The following is a 20,810-nucleotide window of genomic DNA, read 5'->3' on the forward strand; positions in this document are numbered from 1 at the left end:
CCACTTTGGCAGATAGTTTCCTAGTTAACTACAATGTACACATGTTAAAAGAGAATACACTTTCATTTAGAATATGTCCTACCTTTGGATATCGAAATGGTTATTTAAATGGTATGCTATCTTTAAAAATAAATATTCAGAAATCGTGAGATGCGGTCTGGTGTGATGTAGCTTTCAGAAAAACATTTTCTTTATCATGCCAACATGCCCTCTCAATACGACACGCAAGAATGGCACGATTACACAAAAGACAAACACTTTGAGCCCTGAAGATGATCTCAATAAAGATCGAAACGTTGGCACGATAAAGAAAATGTTTTTCTGAAACCTACATCACACCAGACCTCATCTCACGATTTCTGAATAATTATCGATTAACGGTCACTAATCACACATTTAAAAATAAACATTAGACTGGTTTTTATGCCCAGAAAATGTGAGCCATATGCCAACCGTTTTAAAGTGCAAGTTGTTTCAAAAGTAAATTAAGCAATGCAGACTTAAATTAATCGTTCACTTGTGTATATTAATACTTCTGAAAATGATCGGCAACACTTTGACTTAAAATGCAATATATAAAGACCACGTTTTTCTTGGATTTTTCATACTACAAATACTGTTCATACTTGTACGATTATGCTTTAAAGTACACAACTTAATATAATTTCAAATTAAGCCATATATTCGATAACTACATAAAATTCAATATAAATATGCCATTATCACTTCCTGCATTTCAAAGGCTTAAATGTCATAACAGAAATTTAATAAATTAAAATTAGTGGTACGAGGCTCAAATATTATAACAAATTTATAATCTCATTTCCTACAGAAGTAAGTCATAACAAATGATATGTTTTTACAAGAAATGTTATGGAAATGAGAAGAAATTAATATGGTAAAAGAGATTTTTCAAATTTGAATTCGTTGATTGACAATGAAGACATAATAAAAACAACAAAAAAAAAACATTGATTTAAAGATAACTGTTGGTGCAGAAAAAAAATTATTATGTAGACATTAATTTTTTCTGAAGTGACGACCATTGCGCTTCAATGGGAGCCAACGCAATTATTGTTATTATTGTTACCGTTAGTGCTGTAATGCCGACGATGTGAATAAAGAGTAAAAATTTACGGAAACCAGAATGCTGCAACAGAAAACAATCAATTTTAGCAATTGGTTTAATTTGTTTAATAAAATCATCATTATTGCTATTAAACTATTTTATTATTTTTACTTACAGGTGCATCTTGCTTTCTTTCTATGCTATTAAGTGCACTCCTACTCGTATTTAAGTCTTTCATTGGGAATGTGCTGACTCTTTTCACGCTCTTTCTTTCGCTTATACAGCCAGCAATCTGAAAGATAAAACTATTATTAAAGTACTGCATAAATGATTTTAAAATTTCTTTATGTATTTTTGGTCATTGAAATATAAAGTTCATGATCAAATTACTTCAAAATTACTTTTACTACTAATAAAACTTAAAATTACTTTTGTCTATATTGTCTGATCTCTGCTAAAGGTTTTTTCTTTAAGAAAGTAAAGACTTCTTCTTAGGAGTATGAGAGGAGACTTCTACTAAGTCTACATTAGTCAAGAATGGTTTTCCAGTACCATAGCCTTTTCCTAACTATTGCAAGATATTTGTATAAGATCTATCCTGTCTCTGCCTCTGTTAGAAACAGCTGAAATTGGGCTGTTTCTGGGGTTACTAGTTCCATTTTCTTAAAGTGGTATTTTATTGGGGCATATCTGGTAAATAAACCTTAGGGTTATTAATTTCTTCTGTAGGATTCCTCTTTCTCCCATTGGGTTGTTTTTGCGAGTAGTCTTGTCTGTCTCATGACATTTTCCAGTGTTTGTTGTGTTTATAATTATGTTGAATGGTTTTTTAAAATCTAGTAGTTTCCTGATATATCAGAGAAAGTTGTACCCATGTAAGTTATTTTAACGTTGTCCAAAATTTTAGTAAGGCCAGCATTTGTTTGATGCTTTCTTTCTACTGACTGATGATTCTGTGATACCATTATTTTAACATTTATAGGTAATATGTTCCATTGTGGCTATGGGTGTTGTTTTACAAACACCAGTGATGCTAAGAAATGCTATTTGGAATTTTGTTGTAGTTTCCATGATTTTTTTTTGTTCTATTTTTGTCCAACGTATGTAACTTGCATATGTGATTGTGGGTTAGGTAGGACATAAGGTCATTTAAGTATTCCCCCAAATTCTTCCATTGAATCATTGACATACCTTCTCTGTCATTTTCTGAAGAAAGGAAGCAACACTGATTGGGCTTTGTATATCAAATTGGTCTATTTTTAACTAAATCAAAATAATTAAACTCAACAACAGCAAATATGACATTTCTTACCGTTAAAAGAAGATGTACTGAGACATATAATGCGACAAAAGCAACTAGGATCCAGTCCAACCAGTCAGGTAGTTCTGCCTTTGCCAATGGGATGGCAAAAAATATGGTCACAACTGAAAATAATTGTGGATAATAATAATAATCAAATAGAACTGTAAAAACTTTAAAACTGCTAAATTTCTTTCTAAATGAAAAAAACTCAAGTTAAATCTCAAACAATTTTGTCAAGACCCGGCTTTATGATTTTAAATTTATTTCTGTAACTATAAAAATATTATTTAATTGTACAAAAACTAAAATTATATTACAAGGGGGAGATTGGAGCACTGATTTTAAAGAAATAATATTTGGTAATTTGACTTTTTAACTTAAAATTAACTTTTTTTAATGTCAAATAACCTCTTTCAATTCTTGTGCTACTCCTCTCATTCTGCTTGTATTGTTTTAAAGTATGCGTGTGACATTTAAAGTTTTTGATAGATGTAAATTGAAAAATGTTTTCTTGGGTAACTGACGAACTCTTCCCGGGAATGAGCCATTTGTCCGGAAAAAATGTATTTAGCGGGTGTGAGGGCATAGGTAGAATTGTGGCTAATCCAATATTTAATAATAACATTATACAACAATAAATAATTAAAATATATGCACTAGATACTGTTTTTAAGACACTCTTTGGTGGAAATCATGGTAATATGATTTGAACTTAATTACAAAACAGAAAAAATGGACAAGAATGAAAATTAAGAATAACATAAATTAAGAGAAATATTTTGTAAAAGAAGTACATACCTGCAAATATATGAGCAGCATTTCCAACAAGCCAGTGTAGCCAATTGAAAACTGGCCTATTCCTGGCCGTGGGATGTGGTCGGAACGCTGCTCCGATTGGTTGCAGAAAACACAACAGAGTGGTCACACAGCCTAAAATGCCATGCATTTGGCTATTTCCTTCAACCCAACCTCCTACTTCAACGAATATTAAAACAAACGCAATCAAAGTTAGGCACCATGTGATCAACATGAAGAATCTATGCCACTAAAATACAAGTTTAAATATAAATTTAAAAAAATATGAAGGTTAAAAGCCACACAATCATTGTGCCTCAAAAAACATATACTTACAGCAAACCATAAATCTTTTGCGCACAATGAGCTTTCAACCCATGTCTGTTTAAAATATCGAGCAAATATAATACCAATACTTGCTGTACCAATCCATGCCGCTATCATAAATGATCCATGTAGTCTCAAAAATAATTTGGATGTTGATTTGAATGCTCCTACATCTGATAATGATCTTTTTGAAGAACTAATGGTCACAGCGACATCATGGTAGCCAACACCTCGCTCTGAAGTTTAAAAGAAAATATAATTAATTTTTTATTATTTAAATTTAAAATCAATACAGATTAGAAGGAGAGTAGATAGACAAGACAGATTTTGGACAAGTCTTCAAAGTTGTCCATTTTTTTAGTTATGTTGTTTTTTAAGTCTTGTGTGATGTCAGCATGTGGTCTAGGTATGGGCCTGCCTATTTGACTTGAATCAAAGCCGGTCTTTGTTGTTGATGTATAACGGAGGATAAGAATGTTTTTCAATGTAAATGTACATTGAATACATTTTTCTTCATTCAGTCTTGTCCTCTACTTTTTGCACCATTCAATAAGCTCAAGTTGTTCTTGGATGTTGGAAGTAGCTTGGATAGGATTGTCCACGTTGACGGTGATGATGCTATTGGGGTATTTAGGTAGGTCAGCAGTATAGATGATATAAAGGAAAACCAAGAATGCCCCCTTGTTGGATGCCGACTTGTATCGATCTGATTTCTGAAAACTCGTTGCACCTCACTAGGTAGGATTTCAGGTTAAAATAATAAGGAGTGGGTAGGAAGTGTTTAGGTTTGTTTTCCTGCATGCAGGAAAAAAGGGGAAAGGGTTTTAACATATTAAATGTACTGGGGAAAGCAGTAAGAGGAGAGATGAGCTTGTAGAAGCACAGTTAACTGGTAGAGCTTAATTTATTTATACCTTAATTTATTTATTTTTTTAATTTATTGCATTAATGCACATTACAGTTATGATCATATACTAAATATAAAATATGAAAAAAAAGAAAATGAAACTTGTAGTGAGAACAAAACACCCAGCAGTATTCCTCACAATGAGATTACATTTGGTAATATCTTGCAATAAACAATTATTTAACAGCTTTCTTTTATATGAAGGATAATGGGATTGTTGTCGATCCCTAGCTTGTAGTTTAGCGTTTAAAAGGGAGCAGATATACGGAAGATAAACTTAGTGGATAAATTGTGAGTTCTAGGAGAGGATGATGATTGTGCAATGGAATGCTGAGTAGCATTGGTGAGTTTTAAAACAGTCAAAAAATCAGAGTTAGGCTCAACTAAAATGATTTTGTCTGAATAGAGTGGTAGGTAGATGAACCAAACTGCATGTACAAATACAGTTTAGTAAAAAAAGAAAATTAGATTTATGATTTGTTTACCTTTCAGAGAACTTCCTGAAACAAGAAGTATGTTGTAATTATCTTTGGCCAAATCATAAGTATTTTGTTGCACAACAGTAACAACATCTCTGGTAAATTCACAGTAAATTTCTCCATTGTCATACTTGGTTGTTACCACTTGAACACCACTTTGATCCTGAAAATTAGTACATTTAGTAAATATATATAAGCAAAAAAAATTGGTCAATTACCACTTGATCTCTCGTATTAGCTTTTTCTCCAGGTTTATTCCAGGACATATATACTTGAACATTATCGCCTTGTTCATGAACACATTCCATGACACTGTCTTCTCCCTGTATTAAGAAACACATACTTTCATCAATAATTTTAAAAAAATAAAATAAATAGTACTGACCATTTTATTGTCTCGTGACAACCCAAGTGCTATGTAAGTCCCTACTTTTGATTTCAGTTTGAAAATATAAGAAGTCCCTTTGGCCACAATGGATGAAACCATTTTACAATTGTTCAATGCCACACAACCATCAGGAAAGCCGAAACAATTTTTTTCGACATCACACCCATCATAAAATGAATCATGCACTTTCACTGGGCTCACATCTGTTACCTGCCTCTTGTCGTGAGCCACAATTTTTCCCACGTCATGATAGCTTACTCCATTTTCTGAAAGTTTAATACACGCCAGTAAATTAGAACAGTATATTAAAATAAATCAAAATTAAACATATGTTACAACAATGTATATTCCAAGAAAGGGCATTCAATTAACTTATTTCTAGTAAAATTTATAAATCAAATTATCTTACCTTTAGCTTGTGATCCTGCAGCAAGCAGGAGGTAATACTGATTATTGGTTAAGTCAAAGTTAAGCTCGCCAACTGATGTTACTGTACTGACATGAACTTTGCAGTAAACACTACCATCATTGTAATTATTCTCTATTAAGGTCAATCCTACTGTACTGGCCTGAAATTGTGCGAATTAATTTATTAATTAGTATTAATATTAATTGTTGATGGTACAGATCAAGGAAACTATTGTGTAAGAGTGGGAAAATAATTACTTGAGTAATAATTGTAATTAAAGGAAAGAAGAATGAAATTTTCCAAGGTAACAATGGTATACAATGGACAGTCAAATCTAAGCATAAAAGTTTAACTGTAATTGGTAAATTGTCAAGCAATCGTAAACAGGTCAAAACCAAAGAATGAGGCAAAATCCACCAAAAACCGTAGACTTTGCTACATGCTTTGGTTTAGACCTGTTGACAATTGCTTGGCAACTTTTTAATCAATTAAAGTTGTGAGCCCTGAAGATGGAATTGTAATTATTTTCCAAAAGCTTTGCTAGAAAAAAAACAGACTGCGTTCTTTGATTACCTCAAATGGTTTGTTTCTACTATCTTCTACCTTAATAAATAAAAACATTAAAAAAATTCAAGCAAACTTCAGAAGGTCTTAACCAAAGTGTGTTGCAAACCCACAGTTTTTTTGTGGATTTTACCGCACACTTTGGTTTATACCTGCTGACGTTTGATTCACAATATACCTCACAAACCTCTAATAATTAGTTTTGAACCTTATGATGGAATAATTATATTCTAAAAGCTTTGCTAGGAAAAATAGACTTTGCGTTCTTTGGTGACCTCAACTGGATCTTTTCTAATATCTTAAACCAAATGTCGATCTATTCTCATTATTGGAATTAAGTAAAAGTAGAGTATTTAAATATTAAAGTTAAACTTTAATCAATTAAACATAAAAATTGCGAAACAAACATCAGAAAGTCTAAAGCAAAGTTTATGGCAAAGTCTACGGTTTTTGGTGGATTTTTTGCACACTTTGGTTTGTACCTGTTGATGCTGGTTTCACACTATGTCTAACAAACCTCTAATCATTAGTTTTCAGCCCTGATGACAGAATAATAATTATATTCTGGAAAGTAAAAAACAAACTGCTTTTTTGATGACCTTAATTGGATATTTTCTATCTTAAACTAAGGGTTGATCTGTTCTCATTATTTGTTTGTAAAATAATAAATACAGATGAAGTTATTAAAATTGATGAATTAAATGATAAATACCACTTTTCTTAGGAAAGTATGTGTACTAAATTCTATAATTTTGCTGAACTTACATCGAGACGCTCGTTCGCTTTATTATTAGGTATATTCCATGACCTATACGCATTGACGGTTTCAAAACCCTCTTTGTAATTATCAAATACACATTCCACAACTTGATCTGCTCCCTAAAATTATAATTAATATAGAAGTAATATGCAGATATTTGTTAAATTAATTTATAAAGATGTCATAATTAAAATATTATAGAAACAATATAAACATATAACAAAATATTTTACCATTTTTTCATCTTCTGATAAGCCTACAGCTACATATTTGCTTTGAAGGGCCATCATTTCAAATACATACTCTTGTTTATCTCGGGAGACAGCAACTATTGCCCTGCAATTTTTCTGTTCAATGCAGTCATGTGGAAAACCGAGGCAATTCTTTCTTATGCCACAATCTTGATAAAGTGCCTAAAATTGATAATAGCATTAAAAGGCACTATTAACTCAAAAACTGCCCAATGAAAATTAAATAAAGCTCAACTGACCTGGGGTATGTCAGTTCCACTGCTCTCTCCAGGTACTGGACTTGTATCAGAACCTTCGACTTCTATGGGTGAAGATAAAACATTTGTCCAGAATGTTGTGTAATTAGCAACGACCGTACCTCTAAACAATTATTAGCAATTTAACAAAACTCATTAAAAAAATAAAAAATAAATAAATAAAAACTGTTAAAGGAACATACATAAATGTTACTTGGCCTGCAAAATCTTCTGGAGCCTCCCATTCTGCTTCCACACCATCTTTTAACTTATTATGAGTATGAGTGATAGCATTATTCTAAAAAAAAATTTTATATAAATAAATAACCAAATGTTACTTTAATGATTTGTGGGTTAATCATGGTTTATAAGATAAATTTTAAATTGTAATTATAAAAAAGCTTTGTTCCTTCAGTTATATTAATATATAAGCTTAAATCAGGAAATACATGTATATACAGGTTCAAAATTGAACTTACGAATCACCTACTTCGGGTTTTGGCAGTCTGAAAGACAGACCTCTGTCTTATCTGCTCCAAACTCCTTCATTCTTAAAATATATTTTTTCCTATTTATTTTCATTAAGTAGGGTGGTGGCTTGATATTCTTCCATCATCCCTCTTACACTACACAATAACGCTAATAAATACATTTACTCTCAATATTACATAAAATGGAAAACAAAACAAGATCGGTATAATAAAAAAGCCCTGTTTGCTCCAAAAATTGGAACAGGGGACCTCAATAAGATCTTAAGAAATGATAATGGCATTGGACTTGAATTCCACAAGTAGAGACATCAATCACAGTTGGTAATACACGAAGGTGATCAGAAGTAAGGTAGATGGGGAGGGCAAATGGTCTTTTTTTGTCTTGTAATTGCTATATATAATAGTGTATTATAGTATTTAGTTGTATTTAGTATTATAGTAGTTATAGTATTATAGTATATATAAAAAAAAAAAATAAAATAAAATAAAAAGAGAGAGAGAAATAGAGCAAGAGTTCCTTGAGTTTATGCATGTTTTTTTTAGCACTACATTTATTAATAATTATGAACAATTACTACACACACATATTTTTTATGGTCTTAACTAATAACTTACGATCCCATTGCAGTTCAATGTCTTGACGTAATCAGGGTAAGTCGTAAATGTCCCAACACTTTCGGGGACAGAGATGTTTTTCCTCGCTTGGATAAGAAAGCCTGCGAATCGGCTTCCTTGGATGTCAACAATGTAGGTCTCATCCTCGGTTTTTGACACAACCAATTTATATGGTGAGCTGGTTTTCTGAGGTGTGACTCCAGCATGGGATGGTGTCATGCTGGCGCACATCGAAACAGGAGCTCCAGATTTGTAACTTGACACGAAACATAGCTCAGCCAGGAACAGGATTGTAAATGCCCTTATCATATCTGGAAAAAATTAAATTTTTATATTTTTTGTATATAAGTTAATACATAAATTGTGCTTGTGAACATTTTCAACAATACCATGTGGAAGTAGTTTCCAAAAGGATTTTTGTGTTATTGTGTATATAAACTGTACCTTGGACCTCATCGAAAAGAATGGAGACGAAAAAATCTAGCCAAGGACACGAGCACCTCGACTCCTTTCGCTGTCGGGCAATTCAGGCAAGGTCCAGGGAAAGAAACTTAACGGTAAAAGGCTTGTTTTGTTGATTCGAGGCATTTTATTCATTTAAAGGTGAGAAAGCTTCGGGGGGAAAGTACACGCGTAATTCATCAGAGTATGGGAAAATTGATTGATCCATCGGACGACGCCACATGGCGTCATGAGTGAGTTGTTTCACAAAGATGGCGTTCAGTTTTTCAAATCTCTCAAAAATTATCCGCCTGTCAGTCAAACGAAATCGCAGTGAACGCGTGAAAAATTTTCAACGTCACTCTTATTTAAATTGATTTAATGTCAGAGAAAATCTGTAGAATTAAGAAGAAAGAATTTTTTTTGGATGGTTGTTTTTATTGACAATGACCGACAGAAGTTGAAATTTCCCCGTTCCTGTATATGTTACAGGCAAGTTCATGGCAATTGAACTTGAAAGAGAGAAGGAAGGCGGAAGGCGTAATCGACGGAATCTGCATCGGGGGAAATCTACAAGAGCGAGACGCCCAGTTTCCGAGGTTGTTTCTTTAATTCTTTCTAAACCCAAAGTGAGTCACAGATTCCGCCTTTCGACTGGTAGGATTCTTATTTCCTAGGGACAAAAGCGGTTGTCGGAAAACCTTGGATCAGACCCGCGAACCCTAGATATTTACTTCCGTTTCTAGAACTGGCATTAATTCATTCATACCAGGAAAAAATGAACAGATTCAGTGAGATTTCTCGTGTGCTCTCCGGCGGTGATGAACCTATAGTTTGGTCGTTACTTTTCTGCCAAATTATTCCTATCCTCGTTGATTTGGTCTATCAGACGCATATATCTACCTACAGTCTATCACTAAATAACCCGAAAATCTACCACTAAAGATGTTGCTGAAATACATCTAATAGACTAAACCAGCGAGGATAGTCAGAACAAAAAGATTGGTAACACATTAACAAATTACATTGCAAGATGCCAAAATAGCCAAAGGCTTTTCATGGTGCTAAAAACAAATCTAAATTGCAAAAGGAGAATAATAAAAGCATAGTATAAATAATATGAATATTTAGAGATAAAAGCAGAAAGATATAAACGAAATGACAATGAAAGGAAAACAAGGTAATTTATTTAATAAGAAAAATTACATATTGATATAGGTTCAATGATATATTTATATTATCGAAAAGTAAATCATTATTCAGTTTGTAGTTTAGATCATAAGAATGGTTTAATTTTGTATAATATTCAATTTAATAATTCAATAGTAAAAATGACCTTATTTTTAGACAGTTAATAAACTAAAAGGCGAGTTTTTAATATTTCATTGGGCTTTGTTATGCATAATGGGTTTTCATAACAAATTTAATTTTGATTTTAATTTAATTGCCTTCATTTCTAACAAAATTGAATTTTCATTTGCTTTTCTAAACATCCCATACATTCGGGAATAACAGTTAAATTTTGTCAGCTCGTGTGATGATTCTTTTTTAATTTAGGAATTTTTTGTAATGACGATTGTATAATCAATGTAACTACTCATAAGAAACATGTCACTACACTACGAGTAGTTATAGGTCAAATCATCTTGATATTTATTTCATCCCAACGGCTGGAAGTTAATGGGCGGAAATGATTACCAGAATTGCTTTATAATTTTAAGATGTTTCCAGTTCAGGTGTTTACCAAGATAGCGAACATAGTCTAGAATAGATTAAAATATAATAATTTATTATCTTATTATACACTGTATATAGACACGTCAAATTACAAATAAATTAATGAAATTAGACTTCGATTTTTTAAAGTTTATTTTCAACCCATTTTTATGCATCCAACGGTTTACTTACTACAACGCCTAATTTAAATTTAAACTAAAATAAGATTAGTCACACTGATACCCACTGTAATGATAATGGCATCATTTGCGAATAGATACGAAGATCCAAACTTATCACTACTGACCAAGTCGTAGATGAACATGTTAAATAAAAATGGCCCTAGAATTGAGCTCTAGTAACACGAATGAGGAAGTGGATACATTCAATCCATTTATAAATACTTTTTGAGAATGTCCAGAAAACTATGACCTAAATCAATCCAGGCCAACACCACGTTCACCAAAAGATTCAATTTCATAATCAATAAGTCGTGGTAGAGAAGATCAAAGGCCTTTCATAGGTCAAGAAAGGTACCCACTATTGAAAGATTTTTCATTTGTGAAACCATTATTTTTTCAGATATGTAATAGAGGGCATCTTCGGTAGACAGCAATTTTCTGAACAGAAACTGAAATTTTGAAAATAAATCATACCTTTCAATGTAGTCTATTAGGCGGTTATGTGTTAATTTCTGAATGACTTTATTAAAAATAGATAACAGGTCAATAGGCCTGCAATTATGCATATCATGCCTGCCACCCTTTTTTTGAACAGGCATCATCTTAGCTGCTTTAGGTTTACTGGGTAGACGCCAGATTCAAACAAACAATCACATATAAACATTTAGTCAAGTAAGGAGCACATTGTTTCAGGAAAAATCTATTAAAACATACTGGCCAGGTGAAAGCCCAGTTTTTAGGAGAATCAATAATATCATCAATCTTAAGTTCAGTGCAGGGAAAGAATTAGCAATGTTTGTTAGGGTACGTTCATTTTTTGATATAACAGGAATAGATGGTTTATCCAAATGAGTAAAATGTGCATTAAAAGCGACACATATAATTTCCGTTTAACTAACCAAGGATCCATTTATCAACATTTCTTTAGGTGAAAAATCTTTGGTTACCGCCAGACGATTCTTACTACCTCGCACACTGCTCTGGATTTTTTTATCAGATGCATGTGCGTGATTATCATAGGACAAGATGTTTAGCTGCTTTATTACTTTATTAATTAATAACGTTATTATTATGTTATTAATCAATTAATAGGGATAGCAGGGAACGGAGAAGCGGATAGGGCGGCCAAAGAAGCCGCTGGAAATCCCACGACACTTCCCAACGTGCACGCCCAGCGGATCTAAAACTATTAATTTCAAATACCGTAAAAAGGGAATGGAAAAAACCACTGGGATCATAGAAATAGAAATAACTCTGCTAAACTGGCAGCGTAAGAAAGACGTCGGTCCCAGATGCACGGAGAACCGTTCGAAAAGGGAAAAGACTATACTGACAAGACTACGCATAAGTCATACAAGAACAACGAACGGGCGCCTTCTGGCTGGAAAGCGACCGCGTAGGTGACTAGGTGCCTTTTATGCAAGGATAGAATAACGGCCGAGCACCTTTTCAATTGTAGAAGGCATATAGACAATATTTTAGCATATCATCGGACCTATGCGAAATCTTCGGGCACGGCAGCGGGCAAAGATGGCTGTTCGGGTACCTCAGGGCTATAGGAATTTTTAAAAGTATATAGTGTCTATGTGTGTTTGTGTTGACTTTATGTTGATTTATTGGAATGAATATAATTTATTAGCGTGAAAGGAAGAGGTTGTTTAAACCCGCCCCGAGGAATATCGAATACGCTGGGGTGAGTGTGAGACGTCTGGAGAGTAAAAGTAAGTTATTAGCGAGAATGGAGTGGGTTCAACCGCCCCTTCAGAATATAGTGTACTCTGGGTCGGAGGGTGAATGTGACCAGACTTCTATGTTTGTGGTGATGATACACATAAATGTATGTATGGTATGTTTTGTTTCTATTCTGTATTTGACAACCTGAGATACAAACGAGACGGTCAAATGGCTGCAGTTTAAAACAAAATACGCGCGCGAAAGAAGAGAAAAAGAAGGAAAACACGCAGAGGGCCGGCGATGACCTCAGCTTTTTGTCGGCCCATAAACTCCCCACTTTATTATTAATAATCAATTAATTTAATATTAATTAATGTTAATTTGAAATTAAAAAATATTAATTTGAAGTTAAAAAGGTTAATTAGAAATTAAAAAGGGTAAATTTGAAATTAAAAATGTTTAATTTGAAGTTTAAAAAATTTTAATTTGACGGAAAAAGCTATATTCTGTTTTGATTATCCAAGAGGGGGGTATTATTACTTAAGCTAAGTAATCTTTTAAGAAAGTTTAAGTACGTTTTTTCAATATTTATTTAAATATCATAGTCCCCAGAGTTCGGCACAGTAGAAAAGTCCTATTTCTATGTATCAGCCGAGCTTTCAACTTTCAATTAATTATTCTTTTTATGTAAGGTCTTGGTTGAGATAAAAAAGTCAATGTCATGAGCAGGATTCGAACCCACGACCTTCGGCTAGATATGCCGCTACTCTACCACTTGAGCTATCATGATTTCGATCCTCTCGAACACAAACTTCCATCTCAGCCTAAAACCGTTCGAATTGTCTCTCCTTTTTGCCATTTTCAATTATCCAATTATCTCAACCAAAACCTTACAAAGAATAATTAATTGATTGAAAGAAGTAACTTAATCAATTGACTAGGAAAACGTAAAATGAATTAAGTTATAACGTTTAAAAAGTTCTAAGCTATTGATCTCAACTATAGATTTGTTCTACTCAATCAGCTTGCTTTTTCTTTTGTGGTTAATTACATTTATTGTCATGAAATCCATGGGAATGGCGGAACATTAGAAAACCCCTAGGACTAGTTCCAACTATCTTCCAAGCTGAGGTCCAAGCAGTCCAAACCATGGAATAATTAAGAAGAAAATGAAGGATGCACGAACGTACTTCCTCTCTCAGCATGCAAGATTTGAGCAAAATTGATTAGCCATTGCAAATCATGCCAAGAGACCGTTTTGTCAAGAGAAACCACCGACATCAAGCACATATCAAAAACTGTTAATTACTCTTTTTACACATAGCAAGTGGGATTCTGTCTGGTATTCCAATCCACTGTTGCAATTTTAATAATCAAGTGGCGGCCACTTTAAATTAAAAAATGACCGCATTAATTTCCCGATTATGTCAAGCATGGTGGGGTAGTAATTAACATCTGACGTAAAAATGCATTTCTATAACGTTTTTAACAGTTTATAATCCTAAATTATAACATATCGTTTGAACCTATTTTAAATGTTATCGTGGTAAGAAGGCGGCTGAAAATCGACGCCGACGATCTGATAATTAAGAATTGATCCCGAAATTGTGGACCTAGAAGAAAACTGGTCTTTTAAATTAGTCGAGAAGGGAACACTGACAAACAAGGCATTTTCTCAATTATCTCTAGTCCAAATCTAATACCGTGTAATTCCCTCACTCTATTCTCGAATTGGGAAGTTTTAAGACCCTTGATTGATGGGAAAGTGAACAAAATTTGGAAAGGTCACTGGCTGGAATCCGTTTCGCCCGAACGCATTTTAGGCGAGAAGGTGCAAAGAGAAAGCTAAAACCCTGAAGGACAAAGCAAGGACAACCGACTACTCCTTCCTTATCATTGTCTGATTCATTGTTATGTTATATTCACGGTACTGAAAAAAATCAATATTTCCAACACTTTTCATGTAGAAAAGATAAATGTTATATTTATATAGTTTCCAACTCCTGATCTTCCATGAGAGGATTTAATTTATATTGTTTAAATTTGATTTTTGTATTTTTTGCTTAATTGGATGTCAAAATTTGCTTCCAATATCGGTGTATAAGCCCCGATCCGAGTTATTAAGACCTCTTCTTGGCAATTTGTAATTTTTCTTTTTAAATGTTAGATATATCGACCACTATTCACGAATAATCTAACTATTTAATAATAATTGTTAATGGCAAGCTTTTGACCTATTTTAAGGTCATCAACAGGACAATTTTAAATATGTCTACACATTGACATATTTAAGAATGTTTCGTACTGATGATGACCGTAAAATAGGTCGAAAGCTTGGCAATAACAATTGAATTTGTTTCTTCAGACAGACCGTGATCCAGATTATTCGTGTAATTTTTCTGCTCAACTCACCAGTAAAGTGTGTAAAGTCTTGTTTAACTATTTGTTCACTTAACAAATCAAATTGGGCAATTTTCTTAACGCGTACCGCATCGTAATCCGGGCAAAAATGTATTTAGAAAAAAATAAACACTCGACACATACGTTTGTTCACGCTGTGACCGTAACGAGAACCCGATTTATTTTTTCCCCCCTACGTCAAATTCCATAACAAATCGCGTGGACGTTTTTTTCTGAAACATTCGTGATTGTGCTACATAAGAATAAGTTTGGTAAGGCTGGGACACTTTGGGACATACTGGGGGAAAAAGAAAGTCCAACGAGAAATGCAGTTTGATGTGCATGTAAACTTTTTCGAGTCGAATCATCTAAAACTTTGAAACACGAAGTTTACAGTAACGTGGTTCAAACTTGAAAAACAGAAATACCTGTACAATATGTTTAAGGACCAAAAACAAAGCATCTGTCGCACAAAGGAAACGGCATAAACACTGTACGAAAGGGCAAACATAGAGTAGAATTTATTATGTATAACAATAGATAAATATTTATTTAGAAATCGTGAGATGCGGTCTGGTGTGATGTAGGTTTCAGAAAAACATTATCATGCCAACGTTTCGATCTTTATTGAGATCATCTTCAGGGCCTGGGATTTACAAACATTGTTTACATATAACAATTACATTTTGGATGTGGAAAAGTAAATTTATACAATGCAAAATATATTTTTTATATATTCAATCAAAGTATTTCTACTCACTCAATACAGAAATACTTTGATTGAATATATAAAAAATATATTTTGTATTGTATAAATTCATAATATATTTTTATATATTCAAAAATATATTTTTGATATATTTGCAAAATATATTTTTTATATAATCAATCAAACTATTTCTACTCACTCAATACAGAAATACTACCAGACCGCATCTCACGATTTCTAAATAAATATCGATTAATAGTCATCGATTAATGGTCACTAATCACCACACAATAGATAAATATATATAAAATGTATAATTTTTTGGTTGTAACTAATAAATACAAAAAATAAGTTCTGTACCATCTTTAAAGCGGTTTATTTATGAGAACTTCTCTTTACATAAATGAAGACAGATTTAACAATTTAAACCTCGGATTATATTTTCAGAACAGAACAGAAATTTTATGTACATATACATGTCCCGTGAATATACGTCAACACTTCAGGAGGTAATCCTGTATGACAAATTGAACTAAAAAGTCTAAATTTCTATTTTATCTGTGATATTCCATAGTCCATAATCCTACTTTAAACTTGATTACAACTTTATAAAAAGCGTTGAAAACTCTGAATTCCGTTATTGTTTTTTTTTCTTCGTTTTTTTATTGTAACCTTAAGCAAATAAGAAACAAAATCACTTTGTTTCTTCAAACTTCCACAATTTTAACCCTCTGTATCTCATAAAACGTTGATTCTACTTTAAATTTGATTATATCAATGAATAGAGCATTGAAAGCCCTTTCAAGTCCTTTTTTTATTGTAACCTTAAGCGAATAAAATACAGAATCACTTAGGAGATAAAGTTGAGCGTGTTTCCAAATTTCTTGTCTAAAAGTTACGGAAGATATTCTTTGTTCTGTTAATACTATCAGATCTACAGAATCATAAATATGGGTCGCCGACAACACCCGTTGGTCCAGGAACATTCCTGTAAAATTCACCTTTTAGTGGTGTAATTGCTTTTTTAATTTCTTTGTTCAAATATGAAGAAATTGATGAAGGAAAGGAAAAACCGTGGTTGACGGAATGGTAAGGTGGAAAGTTTAAAACAAAAACTTAAAGAAATTTTGAATGATTTTATTAGTTTTTTAACTTGGGTTCGAAACCGAAATAGTGCAAGTGTTTACTTATTTACCAACACAACTGCAACCTTGGTTAAAGGACTATTGCATTGTTCTTCCCCGGCATAAATGAGTTTTAAAATTTAAAACGTTTTTAGTTACCTATGTGATATCTTGTTAACACTATGGCTACTTTTCCTAATGAAGAATACCTGGTATACATCTTATGTACGGGTTTTGCCGGTTTAATGCGACAGCTGGAGCGCATTTCGAACCAAAATCAAAAACGTTTAATAAATTCAATCGAAATTTCCTTAAGTTTTTTATTTTTCAATATTATTAATCTTTCCACTTTACTAATCTTCAACCACGGTTTTTTCTTTTCCTTCATAAATTTCTTCAACGTTGAAAAAAAGTAATTAAAAAAGAAATTACACCACTAAAAAACATGGAGTACGTTTTCTAAATTTGCAGGTCTCTAGGTTTGGAAATAGTAGTTTAGAATACTATAGTACGTTTTTCAACTTTGAAAAAAAAATTATTTTCGAAGTTGTGGCTACTAAAACGCTTATTTCACGAACATTTACAAGTTAACCACGGTTTTTCCTTTCCTTCATCAATTTCTTCATATTTGAACAAAGAAATTAAAAAAGCAATTACACCACTAAAAGGAATATTAAACGGAGTACGTTTTCTGAAATTTGCTGGTTTCTAGGTTTGGAAGTAGCAGTTTAGAATCACCATAGTAACTTTTTCAATATTCAGAAGAAAATATATGTATTTTTCGAAATTCTGGCTACTAAAACGCTTATTTCACGAACGTTTACAAGTTTAGTGTTGATCACATCTTATTGGAAATTTAAAGCAGTTTTCAATGGTATCAACGGATTTGTCCAAAACCTTTTTGTTTTGCAGCTATCATTGTTTATTTGAAGCAAGGTCGTGAAATCTTAAAAAAACAGAAAAAAGTAATGTCTCTGAAACTGTTGAGATTCGACCATAGTTAATTTAAACTTTTGGTTTCATTTTGAATGTAGAATCTACTGGCAAAGTTTGTAACACGAGTAGCCGAACACCCTGCGTAAGTAATATTTAATGATCGAAGCGCCACATGATCGTATATAGAATGAATTATCACTACCCAAGACTCCCTCACTAGCTTACTATTTCGGTTTTTCGAATTTGGAAATGCCGAAATCCCATTGTATCCGAGTTTGACGCACGAGTCGATTTTTAGGTCGCGGGCTCGTCCGGTGGCATCCTTGCGATCCCCGTGAAGAAATCCGCCTTTCCTTCTTTCACGGCATGATTGCGGTTTCATTTATTCAGCCATTTATTCAGGCATAAATTATAGTTTAATATCTGTTTTTTTTCCTTTTTTTTTTAAGACTGACAAATTATAAAATTATAACGAGCATGGATAATTTCATCGTTGTAAACAAAAACTGTCTTACTTGTATGGATCAAAAATAAACTATCAGAAAAACCCGGAAACAAAAAATCGCCAGCGTATAGCTGAATCGGTGTTTAAAAAAATAAATGGTCTGGATTAACTAACAAACCACCTGTGGGTTGTCGTCCGGGCATACACCTGTGTCTCACTAACCTACTTTTGAACGGTCATCGGAATAATTTATTCCGCCCGTATAATGTAATCAATACGGCTCAATTTGTGTTTTTACACGAAACCGCTCTGGATGGACAGAGCCCGTTTCGATTTTACATGCACCTCGATGACAGAAAAGAAAAACATGGGATAATTTTATTTGTTTCTTGTTCTAGCCCGTCGAAGTGCTCCAAATGAATAGACGCCAATAGTTCAGGTGGTTGTACGGCAAGACAAAATGAACTAAAAAGTCTATTGTTCGAAGTCTGATTCTCAATTGTATTCGGGATATTTTACATTATAAGTTATTTCAGCTTTTCACGATTTTATCCCATAAAGTCCCACGTATTTCATAAAATACCCCCTATAAACATTGAAAACCATGTGAGATTAATTTTTTTTAAATTTTAAGCTTAAGCAAATAGAATTGATCAAAAAAATCACTAAGAAGAACTTGTAACAGTTTCCAAAGTTCTTGTCAAAACTTTAAGTAGAATTTTCTTGGTTCTGTAAATACTGACAGATAAGTAGCCCCAGACCGACGAGTTGCAAATACATGCACCTAATTTCTTAAAGCTTAGTCATCACTAACGTAAAATTAACGTTTAATTGATTTAAAAAATATTTTTTATCACGAATGATTAAAAGATGGCTAATTAAGATTTTGATAAGTATTTGTCTATATTTTCTTTAAAAATAAAGAAACTAATACAAGGTTAACAAAAATGATTCTTTTGTACAAAATTATACATATGAAAAAACAAAAAGCTTCAAAAAATTAAATTAAAAGTTCAAAATTTGTACCTTCTTGAAGAATGCAAGCTAAAGAAACATTCTGAACAATTATTATCCAGAAATCGTGAGATGCGGTCTAGTGTGATGTAGGTTTCAGAAAAACATTTTTTTTGTCGTGCCAACGTTTCGATCTTTATTGTGATCATCTTCAGAGCTCGAAGTGTTTGTTTTTTGATTCGTTGTCGATTGTTGTCTCAAGAATGGCAAATCTACACGGAAAACAAACACTTTGAGCCATGAAGATGATCTCAATAAAGATCGAAACGTTGGCACAGTAAAGAAAATGTTTTTCTGAAACCTACGTCACACCAGACCACATCTCACGATCTCCGAATAATCATAAAAATTAATATTTTAAGTGAATTTTTTTATTGCTTAGGTTACAATAAAAATAATGAATCAATTAAACGTTAATTTTACCTCGGTGATAACTTACTTTTGAAAAATGAAGTAGATGTGTTTACATTACTTTTCTGTAAGCGCCGTATCTTTCAGAATTTACAGAATTAAGAAAACTTCGCTTAAAATTTAGATAAGAGCTTCGGAAACTCGTATAAGTGAAACTTTTTAGTGATTTTGTATTTTGATTGCTTAAGGTTACAATAAAAATAAATGAATCTCATAGGGTATTTAATGCTCTTTCTATTGATGTAATCAAATTTACAGGAGAATTAATAGTTAATGTGATACGGCGGACTTTATGGAATTAAGTTATTACAGGTTGAAATAATCTGGAAAGTGAATTATCTCGATATCAATAAGATCAGACTTTTTACAATAGGGGACATGTACAATAACTTCCTGAAGTGTCGACGTCTGTTCATGAGACACCCTATATTAAATATAATTATTTAATGAGTAAACAGGAAAAACGTACAAAGGTATTAAAACTGCGAACGTTTTGAGTTTACCGCTATCAAATGAGACATTAATCACGTAAATTTTCTTTCCTTATCTCTAAATTTAGAGGTGCCATTAACTTACTCATTTGCAAATCTTCAAATACTTCAAAAGATTTCCGCTCACATGGGCTATCGAAATTTCCATGTCTGGTTNTATGTCCCATTTATGAAAGATGACCTATATTCGCAAATATATATTTTTCCAAAATGGAAAAAAAAATCGTTAAAAATAAAAGTGTTTTACGCAATGTTATTTCTTGTTGTTGTTTCTACGATTAGTTTACAGCGTTAGTTATTAACAAGGAAGACATCTGACTCCATCCAAGTCCCAGATAACTAACCTCTTACTGTTCTTTAATTTTTTAAGAGTTAATTTTTATATATTACCATCGATTGATTTACACAAGCTCAATTCTCACATATATATGTAGAGTTGAGTTAATACCTTCTCTCGGTGATTTGTCCGGTCCAGGGGCTGTCAACAGCTAAGTCATTTCAGACCCAAACGAATACGGTTTTTAAAGCCAGACACTTATTCTTTTTTTTCTTATTTATCATTCATTCAATAGAGGTATACTCAAAAGGATAAAACGAGTATTGTACAACAAAACAGCTTTCCTCCAAAAATCAGAACAAGGGACCGTTCTCAAGCCCAAGTCTCGGGTGACAT

At 32.7% G+C, this 20,810-nt stretch overlaps 1 protein-coding gene across 1 annotated transcript in view; it reads right to left on the reverse strand.

Moving 5' to 3' along the window:
- Positions 1–373: 373 nt before the first annotated feature.
- The window catches only part of LOC106664135 (putative ferric-chelate reductase 1 homolog), a 48,772-nt gene continuing 28,335 nt past the window's right edge, over positions 374–20,810 (reverse strand). Inside the window, exons 3-16 of the mRNA XM_014389577.2 lie at positions 8,595–8,905; positions 7,692–7,786; positions 7,492–7,612; positions 7,235–7,414; positions 7,007–7,120; positions 5,678–5,837; positions 5,266–5,534; positions 5,099–5,203; positions 4,887–5,043; positions 3,504–3,730; positions 3,171–3,417; positions 2,382–2,494; positions 1,245–1,361; positions 374–1,150 (exon numbers count right to left, since the gene is read on the reverse strand). Coding sequence (XP_014245063.1) covers positions 1,010–1,150; positions 1,245–1,361; positions 2,382–2,494; positions 3,171–3,417; positions 3,504–3,730; positions 4,887–5,043; positions 5,099–5,203; positions 5,266–5,534; positions 5,678–5,837; positions 7,007–7,120; positions 7,235–7,414; positions 7,492–7,612; positions 7,692–7,786; positions 8,595–8,903 — 2,355 coding nt within the window. The 5' untranslated portion in view covers positions 8,904–8,905 and the 3' untranslated portion in view covers positions 374–1,009. The remainder of the gene's footprint in view (positions 1,151–1,244; positions 1,362–2,381; positions 2,495–3,170; positions 3,418–3,503; positions 3,731–4,886; positions 5,044–5,098; positions 5,204–5,265; positions 5,535–5,677; positions 5,838–7,006; positions 7,121–7,234; positions 7,415–7,491; positions 7,613–7,691; positions 7,787–8,594; positions 8,906–20,810) is intronic.

The sequence above is a fragment of the Cimex lectularius genome, unplaced genomic scaffold, assembly GCF_000648675.2.
Source record: "Cimex lectularius strain Harlan isolate CLEC.00 unplaced genomic scaffold, Clec_2.1 scaffold82, whole genome shotgun sequence".
Lineage (NCBI taxonomy): Eukaryota > Metazoa > Arthropoda > Insecta > Hemiptera > Cimicidae > Cimex > Cimex lectularius.